Source organism: Pecten maximus, chromosome 11 (assembly GCF_902652985.1).
Source record: "Pecten maximus chromosome 11, xPecMax1.1, whole genome shotgun sequence".
Classification (NCBI taxonomy): Eukaryota; Metazoa; Mollusca; class Bivalvia; order Pectinida; family Pectinidae; genus Pecten; species Pecten maximus.
Window position 1 is genome coordinate 8761236 of NC_047025.1, and position 15098 is coordinate 8776333.

The 15098-nt window shown below is 40.7% G+C and overlaps 1 protein-coding gene across 1 annotated transcript; it reads right to left on the reverse strand.

Annotated features, from left to right (window-relative positions):
- Positions 1-11798: 11798 nt before the first annotated feature.
- Positions 11799-13217, reverse strand: LOC117337843. The gene has a single exon (XM_033898969.1). The coding sequence runs from the start codon at positions 13215-13217 to the stop codon at positions 11799-11801; it is 1419 nt and encodes a 472-aa protein (XP_033754860.1).
- Between the last annotated feature and the right edge of the window lie 1881 nt (positions 13218-15098).

A 15098-nucleotide genomic window follows, 5' to 3' on the forward strand; every position in this document is an offset into this window, starting at 1 on the left:
TGACCGACTTGTAAGGAATGAATGGCAATAGCGCTAGCTGCTCTAGATATTTAATCAGAGACATCATGTATATCAAGTCCGTCTCTAATTTAATGACAGTTATATAGATAATCAAGACAAAAGATCCAATACAGTCTTGACAATTTATATTCATGTATATAATATTCAACCAGTTCCAAATAAGCTTTGCTTCACAATTGCCTTTTTTGCAATAAATTGACAACAAGAATGCAGCATTTATATCCTAGTGATTACTCTTTATAAGCACATGTCAATTTCATAAATTGTTAATGTTATTTGAATTAGAGGACATGCTTTTCATTTGGTTCAATTAAAATTGTTAAAACAAATCTTGAGTCCGCCTTCATAGTATCGGTGTCATCCTGTTTCTCCCAAAACTGAAAAATATATATCCTGGTTATCCCAAAAACTTATGTAAACAATACAGGAGGAGTGTTGTTTTAACAGTTACAATTGTAAGTTAACTGCTACCTGTACAGGTAAATCAACGTTCCGGTTACCTGTACAGGTAAATTACAGCAATACCGCATATTATTTAGCAAAAGAACTAACGGTAAATATTTTGTAACCCTTTGATGTCCCACATAGCTCGGCGACTCTCAGAAGGCAAACGTTTCTGATTGGTTGACCAATCAATGAAACACTATAAGTTCGAATACAAACGTTCGATTGACGTACAATGTGCTTGCAGTTTTGCAAGTAGGCGGGGCTAAAATAGTCGGTCAAAATTTCCGAATCATTTTTTTTTCAAAATTGATTTTTTATGCAAGTTTATGTAGTTTTGTACGGTGACTGGGAAAGGACATTACATAGCATGATAAAAACATTTTCTATCTCGATCGATCGACTTATTATCTCGATCGATCGACTTAATTATCTCGATCGATCGAGATAATTAACTCGATCGATTGAGATAATAAGTCGATCGATCAGGATAATTAAGTCGATAGATAGGGATAATTAAGTCGATAGATCGGGATACTTAAGTCGATCGATCGGGATAATAAGTCGATCGATCGGGATAATTAAGTCGATCGATCGAGATAATAAGTCGATCGATCAAGATAGAAAATGATTTTATCATGCTATGTAATGTCCTTTCCCAGCCACCGTACCTTTCCCAGCCACCGTAGGATGCATACTTACCATCGCGACAGCACAGATATCGGATGTCTAAAGAAAACTGCGACACGTGTTGAAGTCACGGACCCTCGATTTGATATATCGATCGAGATAATAAGTCGATCGATCGAGATAATAAATCGATCGATCGAGATAATTAAGTCGATCGATCGAGATAATAAGTCGATCGATCGGGATAATCAAGTCAATCGAATTAAGCCTCGGGTTTCACCACATTTTGTGACCCCTCGGGTGGAATATCCCTATCCTACATACACACATAATGAAAGAGTCTTTTTCTCTCATATCATTACCGAATTTCTGGCGAAAGTGTCCCTCAGCCTTCCTTTTTGTTCATTTTTTAATTTCTTTATTTGACGTTTTTACTAAATATACTTGTGATATTCTGAAAGATCATACCCTATTTTGACAAACTATGTTTGCACACAAATTTCATTCATTTTGTGGTTAAGTGATGAACGAATGAACAATTCGCCGATAAAAATTACCGTAACTTGACCGACTTTTACATGGCCGTGATCAAATTGTCAACATCCGAGAAAAAGAAGTTCTATCAACAATACTGAAAGCCAACGCTGAAATGAGTTTTCCAACTTCACATATAATTTGATTTGCACCTCGACATATTTGATCATTTCACAGAACACACTGTACTTTTAAATGTCAAGTCAATTTTTTTTTTATAAAATACTACGTCACTGCATGACGTCACGACTGTCATTGGAATTCCATTCATAGTTCAAGGATATTGAGAGTGATGTCGATCTCGATCGCCATGACGCGGCGATGTTTCGTGGCTGGTAATTTTAAATTCACTGTGATTTTGGCAACTTCGTGTGTGAACCAGCGAACAGTGACTCTATACGAGTATTCGATCTTTTCTGTGACATAGGATTATATGTGTTTAACCGGTTGTCTTGATGGAATGACGAAGGTAGGTCAGTCGATAGGCTAACGATGATCATATTGAAAGGCTAGGATGGCAGTTAGTTTTCATGGTTACTCTACACAAATATAGACTCTGAGTTACAATTAAAATAAATATTTTTATATGAACATCGAGGGGTGTCATTTTTACCGAATGTTCGTTCATTTAAGAGCCAATTCCCAACTTCCAAATACACAGGTTAGTGAGTAGGTCTAACAGTTACTGACAGTACAGTAGAGTAAACAAATTCCAGGGCCCCCTGCTGACGCAAACGGAACCGTTTCATAGGTTGTGACGTTTGACATTTTATTTTTTATTTTTTTTTTATGTATGGCTTTTATTTTACTTCCTGTCATTGCCAGGTGATTGTGTGTGTTTAAATGTTTTTAATGACAAATGACAAATCTGTCGGGTAGGCAAGTCTGTATTGTACTGTAACTGTTACAACAGGCCTGTAGGCGTAGTCTAACTGTTTGTTACAGTAACGGAGTTATATGTTCGCTCAGATGAAATGTCTAATCGTTTAACCGTGTAGCCCTATTGATTTACTGCTGATATGATATATATTTATCTAAGAATGTATGTATTTTTATAGTTAAGTCCAACGTTTCAAAACCGACACCGACGATAAGGACTGTCGGATGTGAACACAAGCAGACGACGTTGTGAGAGTTGTCCCCCTTGAACGCAGATTAATCCGCGAGCGTGAAATGCTATGTAAGATAGATTTATCTTACATAGCTATCTTACATGGACAAACTCTATCCAACATGGCGAGGTATGAGAGAAAAGAGATTTCTTGACAGTCTTTGTTGTTGGTGTCAGTGAGTCGTACAAAGCAATGAATGTATCGTGACTTTGAAAGGCCATCGGTGTTAATTCCGGGTTCCAACAGGTGATTACGAACATCGGTGTTTGTATCAATTGAGTTGATGCTATTTCCTCAATTACCGTGTGAATATTCTCCTTCATGGGGAGTTTTCTGCATTTGTACTGATCAAGAACATCTATCCGATCATCTACTTGGTCTACATCAAATGCAGTCAGCGCCGTCGCAACTACCTCCCGTTCATCAGTATTGAGGTAGTTCAGGAACGATTCTGTGAGTGAGGTGAACGTCTTGCCATAGATAGCATACTCCATAAAAGGAGCCGCAAGTAGGTGAGGGATCTACTTAAATTCCCTGCACCCAACTAGAAAAACTCTCGCCACTGATTTCCAACTTTCCTCTTGAAAGTCATGGCGTAAGTGAGGTACTTTACAGAGAAGACCTTCAGTACACTGCGAGTACATCTCCTCCCAAAATTGGGTGAGTATATCTCTGAAAACGCCATCGCCTACTGCATTTTCCAGCACACCATTGTCCCTCTTCCAACGAAAACTCAGTCTCTTTGACACAACTGTGGAATCGAAAAAGGCTGCAATGACATCCTTCAGACAGAATGCTCTTCTGATTATTATTTCTCGAAACTCTTCCTCATAATTTGCTTGCAATGGCATGGTTGCGTCTAACTGCAAGTCGCCATCTATTACAGGGCCGAATTGAATCGTTCCACTTTCATTAATGTCTAGGTCAACTTCATCTGGGATATCAATAAACGCTTCTGTATGGATTGGTATGATAGTATCGAAAAGCTGGCTCGATGGGGAATTTGTGTCATCTGATTGGCCGACTATTGGGGACAGGAAGACGTTCGTTTGCGTGGAAGGAGAACAAGCTTGAGCAATGTCGCGAACATGCCCGTCTAATGCTGTAGTTGGAGTACTAGTGGAGGTGGACGCCGCTTGCCGGGCGGCTACAGGTGAGCCAAATGCTTCAGTGGCAGTACTAGACATGTACGTAGCTTGAAGGACGGCTACATGTGCGCCTAATGCTGCAGTTGGAGTACTCGTGAAGGTGGGCGTGGCTGGTATGTCGCAAACAGGTGCGCCTAATGCTGCAGGTTGGAGTATTCGTGGAAGGTGGGCGTGGCTGGTATGTCGCAAACAGGTGCGCCTAATACTGCAGTTGAAGTATTCGTGAAGGCAGGCGTCGCTGGTATGGCGCAAACAGGTGCGCCTAATGTTGCAGTTGGGGTACTAGTGGAAGTGGACGCCGCTTGCCGGGCTGCTACAGGTGAGCCAAATGCTTAAGTGGCAGTACTAGACATGGATGTAGCTTGAAGGATGGCTACAGGCGCGCCTAATGCTGAGGTTGGAGTACTCGTCAAGGTGGACGTTGCTGCCATGGCCCAAAAAGGTGCGCCTAATGCTGCAGTTGGAGTACTCGTAAAGGTGGGCGTGGCTGGTATGTCGCAAACAGGTGCGCCTAATGCTGCGGTTGGAGTATTCGTGAAGGTGGGCGTGGCTGGTATGTCGCAAACAGGTGCGCCCAATGCTGCAGTTGGAGTACTCGTAAAGGTGGGCGTGGCTGGTATGTCGCAAACAGGTGCGCCTAATGCTGCAGTTGGAGTATTCGTGAAGGTGGGCGTGGCTGGTATGTCACAAACAGGTGCGCCCAATGCTGCAGTTGGAGTACTCGTGAAGGTAGGTGTGGCTGGTATGGCGCAAACAGGTGCGCCTAATGTTGCAGTTAGGGTACTAGTTGAGGTAAACGTCACTTGTAGGGCGGTATCAGGTGCGCCTAATGCTGCGGCCGCAGTACTTGAGGTGGCCTTGCCTTGTAGCGAGGACGTTGAATTTCCTGCCGAGATATTGCAGCTCATATCATCGTCTTCGTCTCTGTCTGAGAAAGTCAAAACGGTTTTTTTTTCGAGTTGCGAGATAGAATCGCATCGTTCGCATGTTGCTTTGTTTATACATGTCTGCCAAGGTAAGTTCTTCGTCAATATCAGACTCCTTAAAGTCCTTTAGAGCCACTGAGAAGTCGGAAAGTTTCCCCCGAAATGATATTCCGTCTGGAAAATACATCTCCGTTGCTAGTTTCATAATGTCACTCTTTCTGGCTGACTTCAAAACAGATATATGTCGGGTACCACCACCTTTCTTTGCCCTGACCTGCTTATAAGCATCAACCTCAGAGTCAAAGTATAGCCACCCAACCTCAATCATTCGCGATGCTTTCTGTCTTCCACGACGGGAGGTATTGTGATGCTCTGACGTGTCGTGATGCGGCTTGTCGTCGTCGTCTTTTCGCCGAAACTTTTTTCGTAGCATTTCTAGTAGATTGTATTTCCGTTTTTTTATATCGGTTTCCATGCAGTGGCTTTTGAATACTTTCATTGATTCCTCTACAGAATTGGATGGTTGCCAGTCTGTCGTCATGTCTGGGGATGTAATGCGTTAACTGATCATCGCTCATCATCAAAAGCGTGGCTGCATCAATCTGAAATGACAGAAAAGGGCACATTGTAGGCCTAAAATGCGTTCATATTATAATACATCATCTCGGTTCTTTTTGGATGCCATACTATTCGCTTTTAACATGTAGAGCTATGCCCTATATTGATAAGCCTCTTCAGTAATGTATTAAAATCAAATAAAAACGCCATTTTTCAGAAGAAAAGTGAAGCAAATGATTAGTTCTAATTCTTAGGTAAATGAGCTGGCCAAGGTAAGCTAGAACAACAAATGTGATACCTACGTTTTCTTCCTTAATCTGTAATGTTTGCTCTTCTCCTATCCTGGAGGTCAAAAACTCGTATAGGTCATCACAGTCGTCTGCTACATTCGCCTGAAATATTACAAGATGCCAAATTGTTAAGTCAAACTAGATTGGACTGTTAGTAAATAAAGCAATCATGTAAACGTATTGCAGTATCGTTCCAGTGACACTGCTATTGGCGGTTATATCTACAAAAATAGGACAATGTATCACTTGCACCTCCACCTCTGGGTGCCAAGTTCGAAACCCACGTCGGGCAGTCGCCAGGTACTGACCAAAGGTCAGTGATTTCTCTCGGGGTACTGCGGCTTCCCTCAATGGCCTGGTCCGGTGAGTCCTGTCCAATCTATAATGACTGTACGGAAACCCACGACAAACCGCTCTTCGTTACTCAACGTTTGTATACCGTGGGTCATAATGATGGAGCAATCTCGTTTTGGTAAAATAGTAGCCAACCGACGGGGATATCCCCAACACCGCATACGCTGAAAGGCCTGATATAGCAGACTTTCGCCCCATCCGTTTTAACAGAAAGATAAAGCGTCGGGAGACCGAGGTGATGCGGTCATTATGGCCCAAGGGATTCAAACGTAAGAGCGGTATCTCGTGGGTTTCCGACGATGCACATGAAGTAAACATTGTATTTCGTATATTTAATCGATTTTGTAATTACGACTTTAGTATGTCGTAAATACGACTGAGTTATCTCATAATTACGACTTAATATATTCCTCCCATGCATCTATTAATTCGTCATGCATATTGTGGAAATTCACACCGTTCCTAGTCCACACTTGTTTGTTTTTGTTTATGTTTTTTTGCCAGGTCATACTGTATCTAGATGACTAAGAACAAGTTTGTGTGGTGTACAAAAAGGCAGAACCAAAAATATTTCATTTATCCATCTTTAAAACATTATTCTCTAGAGTGTGAGAAGCTTCTTGTTTATACATGCATTTGTTTTACATCATATTATTCGTCTATATATATTTAAATGGATATCTCTGTACGAGAGTGTATAATGTATATTGACATATTGGCATGTATTAGTAAATGCGCACACATGTCCGCATGAAATGTGAACAATATATCTGATACAGCTATATGTTGTCATATAATAAACTTTTGCATACAATATGTCATATAAGCCTTCAATTCCATAATATATACTGCATGTATACTACTTAATCAATTTCACTTTGTACTGCATCAGAAAATAATTCCAAATTGTATACTGACAATTATTCAATGATAACAACATGTCAAATATGAATGACCAACTAGTGTACTTATATGTGGGCATGTTTGTGCATGTGTTTACATGGGTGCATGCATGTGTGTTGGTTTATGATTGCATGCAATGTACATCTGTGCATGTGTATGTATATACATGCATGCATATATGTATGGATGAATGCATGTGTATATGTGCTAATGTATGTTTGTGAGGGTGTGTATGTGCACTGTTTATGTGTACATGTGTGAATCTATATATGTGTGCATGTATGTATGAACCCCTGTGTTATTGGTCGAAATGCATGTCTACGTGTATTTACATACGCATATGCAAGTCTGTTTATGTATGTACGTGTGTGTATTATGTGTTTATGCATATTATGTGCGTACACAGTTACCTGTGATGTATAAAGCTTGTTCATCAAAACTAAAAGATTTAATCATATTCAGAAATATGCCCAAGTTTATAAAAACAGACAATAGATTTTAAAATGTGTGATATTTGTTTGTATAGTACTTCCTGCCTTTTGACAAATCGGAGAATGATGTTACAAAGATGGTACAAAAATATTGAATTGGTGAACTTTACTCTTTTTTTTTGCCAAATATTGTAGTTCTGTATTTGTTTTGGGAAAAGGCGTTGATAAGTTGTTAAAACTTATGCCCAGTCCCTTTGTTCTTGTGGCAATAAAATATGTTTGAATCAATCAATCATAATATAGTCCTTTGCAGACGTAAACCTCGATGTCCTGGGTTAGCACTAAGTCGTAATAACGGGATCACTTAGTCGTGAGAGAAGCGAGAGTTTTGTGTTCGGAGGACGTTTTGTTGGGACTCTGATTTAGATAAAAACAAAGAACAAAAAAGGACAATCATGATCAGTTAATGGGGTTGATGGATATCTGTTTTACATTCTCGAAATCATTAAAATAATCAACGCCTACGAAATGTTCATTTTGGTTCTCGTTTGTCGCGTGAAATTAGAAATAACATGAAAAGGTTATTTTTTAGAAGGAATCGTACATTAAAAGTTGACGCCGGTTTGGTCCAATTTATAAACATTTGTAATACCATTTACTGGAATATATTCCTAATATTTCTCTGCTGGATGTTTCAAGTTTGAATTCGAAATTACAAGATTAACCCTACACCGTCTACGCATTTATTTGAAATTGTAACTAAGCTTATATAATCCAAAAAGACGTGACAAATAGTTTTAAAATGAAATGAATAAATTTGAATAATTTGAAACATACAATTTATGGGTCAAAATAAAGTTATTTCCCTTAGCATTTTTTTCATAAAAGTGACATATCTATTCACTGGCAATAACTGGCCTCTCCTTATTGTCATCACTGACATAACTTCCTAAAACTATTCTTAAGAACAAAATTGAAATATATGTTTTTTTTGTTTTTGTTTTTACAGCTAGGTAATGTAAAATCACTTTCAGTTCACAGTGATCATGATTAGAGGGGGATGTCATGTTGTACAATACACCGTACAGATCACAGGGACCTGTTAATTAGTTACAGCTTGTTTATGACCTAACCTAGGGTGTTTAGAGTAATTTTTCACGGTGGTGGGGGTTGTTCAGTCAATTTTCGATAAAAAAAAAAATGCCCCCCCCCCCCCCCCCCCCCCCCCCTCACACACACATTAGGATACCTATAATGAGAGGAAGACCGCCATCCAAATGACAACAAAAGGCCAGCGCGTGCAGTGACGTCAAAACGCATTTACTATTTAACGGAAATTTGAGTGTTTTTTTACACAATCGCAGATGTGTTTGTATCACACGTCAGTTATCTCTGAAATACTGGTATCAAAAGGGAAAACAGTTCGTGTACATTCTACACATAAGCAAAGTGGCAAACTGTACATTCTACAGATCATAGTCTCATGTGTAAAACGGGGTGTGGTGTGTGTGTGGTGGGGGGAGGGGAGGGGAGGGGGGGTGGTCATCGTAAGTTCCGGTTCAGCGTTTACGCATGAAAGCAAATGATGCCTGCGTACATTAGCAGACCAATGATTAAAATGTCATTTCTACATTAGGTATGTGCATGTTAATGCGAATTGCATAGATCCATCAGTGTGAAAAATAATTCTTAACATGACGGGATGCATACTTACCATCGCGACAGCACAGATATCGGATGTCTAAAGAAAACTGCGACACACGTGTTGAAGTCACGGAGCCTCGATTTGATATATCGATCGACATAATAAGTCGATCGATCGGAATAATTAAGTCAATCGAACGAGATAATAAGTCGATCGATCGGGATATTTAAGTCGATCGATCGAGATTATAAGTCGATCGATCGGGATAATTAAGTCGATCGATCGCGATAATAAGTCGATCGATCGAGATAATAAGTCGATCGATCGAGATAATAAGTCGATCGATCGAGATAGAAAATGTTTTTATTATGCTATGTAATGTCCTCTCCCAGCCACCGTAAGGGTTAGATAGGCTTTTATAACCTTATAAAAAAAAAAAATATTCTTTTAATAGATAAGCCTACACAATGAGTTAAAAATCTTATATCACAGAACGAAACATAATAAATAAAAAAAAAAATGAGTAATGCCACTTGCTTGTATGGTATTTTGGCCAAAAACTTGGATAGTTTATTAGAACTATTTTAAATGTAACCTGTTTTTGTTACTATTTTAAAAAAAATTGTGAGAATGAAGAAACGTTTCGGAACATCAAAATATGTATATTAGAAACAATGACTACAATAATCCGTTTACTTTGTATGGTTCATTAACTGCGTTGAATTGAGGTCAAAATTAAACATTTCGATAATACTGGTGGATGTCAGCCAATGATATTTCACGCAATGCTTCGGAGATGATGGTCATTACTATTTAGTTATTGGCATATTGCCGTGAACAATCACATTACTGTTGATTTTATTATTATTCAAGATTTCATTAAAAAAATTATCATGTTAATTGTAGAACCACTTCTACAATTAACATGCATTGAAGTATCCCGATCGACGGTTCAGAACAGAAATTAGGGACGGGCACAGAAACCCTCCGTCATAACGACATCAAAGAAACACGTGTATTGCACGTGATACCAGGAACATGTATACGTCGCTGATTTATCCGACCTACCATTCCCTCTTGAAAGAAAAACATTGTTGTAGCATCTTGATCATGATTAAAAAAATCTTGTTTCGATCGGCGTCAGAGATATCCTCGACTATAACCTACAGTAACATTGTAAGTGAAGAATCGAGGATTTGCATTCACTTATAAATATAAAATAAAGTTGTCAAAAGTTACACGCAAGACAAATTAAAGTGAAAAAAGTTTATCTGTGATATAGTGTGTAAGGTTTACATTTTGTAAGATGGGTAGGACTTCGCGTATTTAAAAAAAATCCTGTAGGAGAACACAAGTACTAAATGTTTTCCTATGGCTCATTCTAGACTAATAGGCTTGTCTATAATGATATTTACCGAGAAAATAAATCACCATATAATTCTTAATTTACGAACAAAAATCATCCCAGTTGACTTATATCCAGTACCTAACTAGACCCTTACTAACTAGACCCTATGTATCAAGGAAAGCGTATTGTGATCGTAACCCCGCGAGTATCGATGATGATACCACTTCATATTTGTACCTCTATACCAGAAAGAGTCATGGTTTGATTAAAGAAGAACACGAATCTTAGTCATAGACGTTGTGTAAATTATTTTAATAGCCTATCGACTGTGCTGTTACGTGTTGGTTTGGCGTCGATATTTGTACACGTATTCTTGACCGTCGATGTGAAGCAATATTCAATTCAGTATTTTCTTTTTAATTCCATCCAAAATGGGGCAACACTGAATACAATACAAACAAATAAAAATAGAGTGACCAACAGACAGGTAACTGACATGAGATTACATATACATGAACATATGGTATACATTTTTTTAATTACATGTATGCTACCCGATATATATACACGGTTTGTGACTTCACTAAATTTTGACTGTGCTTCAAAAATATCGTTACAAGACCCTGAACAGGAACTAATGCATGATGAAACAAATCGCCTTACGCCAAAACCGTCAGGAGGAAGAATTCGATGTGATACGCGTGTAACACTGACGAGTACTTGGTAGTCGACTCCGATGGGTAGGATGTTGCGATTCGTAAGTGGGCTCGTCTCTGCAATTTAACGTGATTTAAGAAACTTTTCCCAATGGACCGATGCATCGGGACACTTAAATGCACTTGAATGTAAATAACCGACATTTTAAGTGTTTTTTTTAACTTTTGGGTAAAACTGTCAAATTCATGACAATTGGTCCTTTATGTAAAAAGAAAAAAATCCGGTTAAATACCAATATACAGAGACGACTCAAACAAAGTTGTCTAAAGGTGCTGATCCTTATTTATTCTCAAGTATAAACCTCCGGAGAGGGTAAAGAACTGTAATAGAAACAAACGAGTGTGTGATTAGACTACAGTAGAATTATGATGGTTAACTTCGAATGGATAACAACGTTAATTTCTAATGGATTTGTATGTAATTGTTCATTTGAATGTTCAGAAACACATAAATGTCATTGTATATATCGTCTCTTACCCTGTGGGTGTCTATGTATGAAGAAAATGTTCATGTTTCGTATTGTTTTGCCGGATGTCGACCATGCCGTTTTCCTCTCCCAGGGGAGATAACTCATAAACGTAACACTGATTTAAAGGGTCAATACACCAAAATTTACTGGGACGTTACACTCCCCTCCTGATTTCTACCGGAAATCACTGCATATTACCGCGTAACAAAATAAAAAAGAATAAAACCAAGTCCTTGTGTATACTATAAACTGTCAGCTAACCGCACAGTTATTCAGAAATAAGCAAAATGAGTTCAGACACCGGCCTTACAAAGGTTGTGGTCTCGCCATCACACCTAGACACACGAACCTCAACTTTCCTCACCAAACCGTCATCACTTGGGAAAGTTCTCTCAATCACTCCCATAGGCCAGTTGTTCCTGTGTCCCGACTGGTCATCTTTCATTAAAACCACATCCCCTTCCTTATGGTTCGAGGTTTCCCTGTGCCACTTCTGGCTTTTCTGAAGACTGTTGAGGTATTCCTGTTTCCAGCGTTTCCAGAATGTCTCTGCTAGAAATTGTACGTATCTCCACTGAGACTTGTACGCATCGCGGATGTCAAGGTGAGTGAAAGGTTCAGATGTTGGGTCACACTTCTGGGTGAGTAACACTGCAGGAGATAGAACCGAAGGTGATACCGGATCCGATGAGACGGAGACTATAGGGCGCGCGTTGACAATTGCACATACCTCTGCCATAAAGGTGCAGAGGACCTCGTGGGTGAGGTCTTTCTTGTTGTGCGCGAGCAGCATGGAGTCTAAAATCCTACGAGAGGTCCCGATCATCCTTTCCCAGACTCCCCCCATATGGGAGGAGTGGGGAGGATTGAAGATCCAAGTAGCGCCCTTTTCGTAAAGGAAGTTGTGTACCGAATCGTCCTCGACATTGACAGAGTTTACCTCCAAGTGATCCAGGGCTCCTACAAAGTTAGTACCCCTGTCCGACCGGAACTGTGTGACAGGGCCCCGAAGGGACATAAAGCGTCTGAGAGCGTTGATAAATGAAGAACTACTTAGCTCTTCAACAACTTCGATGTGGATAGCGCGCGTCGTGAGGCAGGTAAAGAGTACGGCCCACCGCTTGCTATTGGCTTGTCTTCCGCGTGTTTTCCTAGTCACGACCGACCACGGCCCAAAGGTATCCACCCCAACGTTTGTGAACGGAGGGGTAGGTATGAGTCTATCCACGGGCAGATCTGACATCTTCTGAAATGACAACTTTCCCCTAAGTTTCCTGCAGATAACACAGGAGTTTATTAGAGATGAAATAATGCGTTTTCCTCCTACGCGCCAGTACCCAGCGGAACGTATGGCTCCCTCTGTGATGTGTCGACCTTGATGATGCACTTTGTCATGGTGATGTTTCACAAGGAGAGATGAAACATGAGATTTTGGGATGATGATGGGGTTGATGTCGTTCATCGGTAATCGATCCTTTGCCTTGTTTAACCTCCCACCGACCCGGAGTATTCCGTCCTCGTCTAAGATTGGATGTAATGACAGTATTTTACTGTTCATTGGAAGCGAGTTTCCCTCTGACAAACATTTGAGTTCCTGACCGTAGTGTTCCTTCTGTACCTTCAACTGATCTGTACTCTGAACACTGATGCCAGCCTTTGCACGTCCCTGATGCCTCCTGGAAGGCATGTGCAAGATGCTGAAGGTGTGCGATCGATTCCTAGTTTGTTCCACGAAGAAAATCTTTCGAAGCGAATTGTCCCCAGACAATTTTGTGGCGAAACAGTGGTTTTACAGACAGTTGCATCGGGTCTAATTTCTTTATCCTGGTCAGGAGAAATGAGAGGGTATTCCGTCGGATCGTGTAATTCTTCTCGAATAAATGATGGTCCATTTAGCCAGATGCTGTGTTGAATATTTCCAGCAGAAACAGATCGCGTCCCTAGGTCCGCCGGATTAAGATCTGTAGGGACATGATGCCACTGATCAGGATCACTCAAGTGCCTAATATGATCCACTCTGTTTCCAACGTAGACGTAGAATCGTCGTCTTTCGTTACTAATGTATCCTAACACGATACGACTATCAGTGTAGTATTCTACTCGGTCCAAAGGTAAATCGAGATGTTCATGGACCCGTTGTGCGAGCTCCACTGCGAGGACGGCAGCACAAAGTTCAAGGCGAGGAATAGTGTGACCGTGAGACGGTGCCACCTTGGCCTTTCCCAAGACAAAGCTAACGTGATTCCTGCCTGTCACATCGAAGATCTTCAAGTAAGAAACAGCGGCAATCGCCTCCTTGGAGGCATCGGAAAAAACGTGAAGCTCTCTCCTAGTTACTTCATCAGGCAGTATGTCAGAGTAACAGCGTTCTATATGGACGCTTTCAAGACTTTTGAGAGAGTCCCTCCAGGCACACCATTCAACCTCCTTTTCAACAGGTAGGGGATCGTCCCAATCACTAGAGGTAGACAAGAAATCCCTGAGTAGTAACTTTCCTCTCACTGCCACTGGTGCTATGAACCCTATAGGATCGTATAAACTGTTAACAGTTGAAAGTATGCCCCGGCGAGTAAAAGGTTTGAGTTCTGTAGTAATCTGGAATGTGAAGGCGTCCATCGAAAGATTCCAGCTCAACCCCAAACTCCTCTAGGTAGCGTGGCGTGTCGATGCTCAAGTCCAGATCCTTTATTCCCTTAGCGAGGTCATCCGGAGGGAATTCAGCAAGCACTACTTTGCTGTTTGAGGCAATTTTATGGAGTCTCAATCTCCCACCATCCCATAACGCGGTTTGCGTCCTTTTCATTAAGTCTACAGCTTCATGTGCAGAAGAAGTCGACAGTAACCCGTCGTCTACATAAAAGTTCTTTGTGACAAATGATTTGATGTCCTCGTCTGCATTTTCAACACTCTTCCTGAGTCCAAACGTGGCCACAGCTGGCGAAGGGCCATTTCCAAAGACATGCACGGTCATTCGGTATTCTGTCATGGGAAGGGACGGGTCGTTATTTTCATACCAGAGAAATCTACGGAAATTCCGATGATCTTCGCGGACGTCGAAGCAGTGAAACATTTGCTCAATATCACCGGTGATGGCTATGTTGCCTCTGCGAAATCGAATCAGAATACCAAGCAGACTATTAGTCAGATCTGGCCCGGTCAACAGTACGTTGTTGAGTGAAAGTCCTTCGTATTTTGCCGACGAATCGAAGACTCCCCTTATATGGTTGGGTTTCTTGGGGTTGTACAACCCAAAGAGGGGTAAGTACCAACGTTCTTCTCCTTCCTCTAGTGTAGGTGCGAGTTCCGCGTGACCGGTGTCAAATACCTTTTTCATAAAATTCCAACATATGCTGCATTTTGGTAGGGTTTTTCCGAACGTTGCGATCAAGAATGTTGGCTCGATGTGAGGCTTGTGGACGATTATTGGGCAGGCGGGGGCGATCCTTTCGGAAGGGCAAAGGAGCGATCCACTTGCCTGTGGAGCCTTTCGCAACCTCCTGCATCCATTATGGTGAGGAACTGTCTATCCTCTATTGAAGGGCCAGGCTTATTGTCCTGTTTGGTCTGT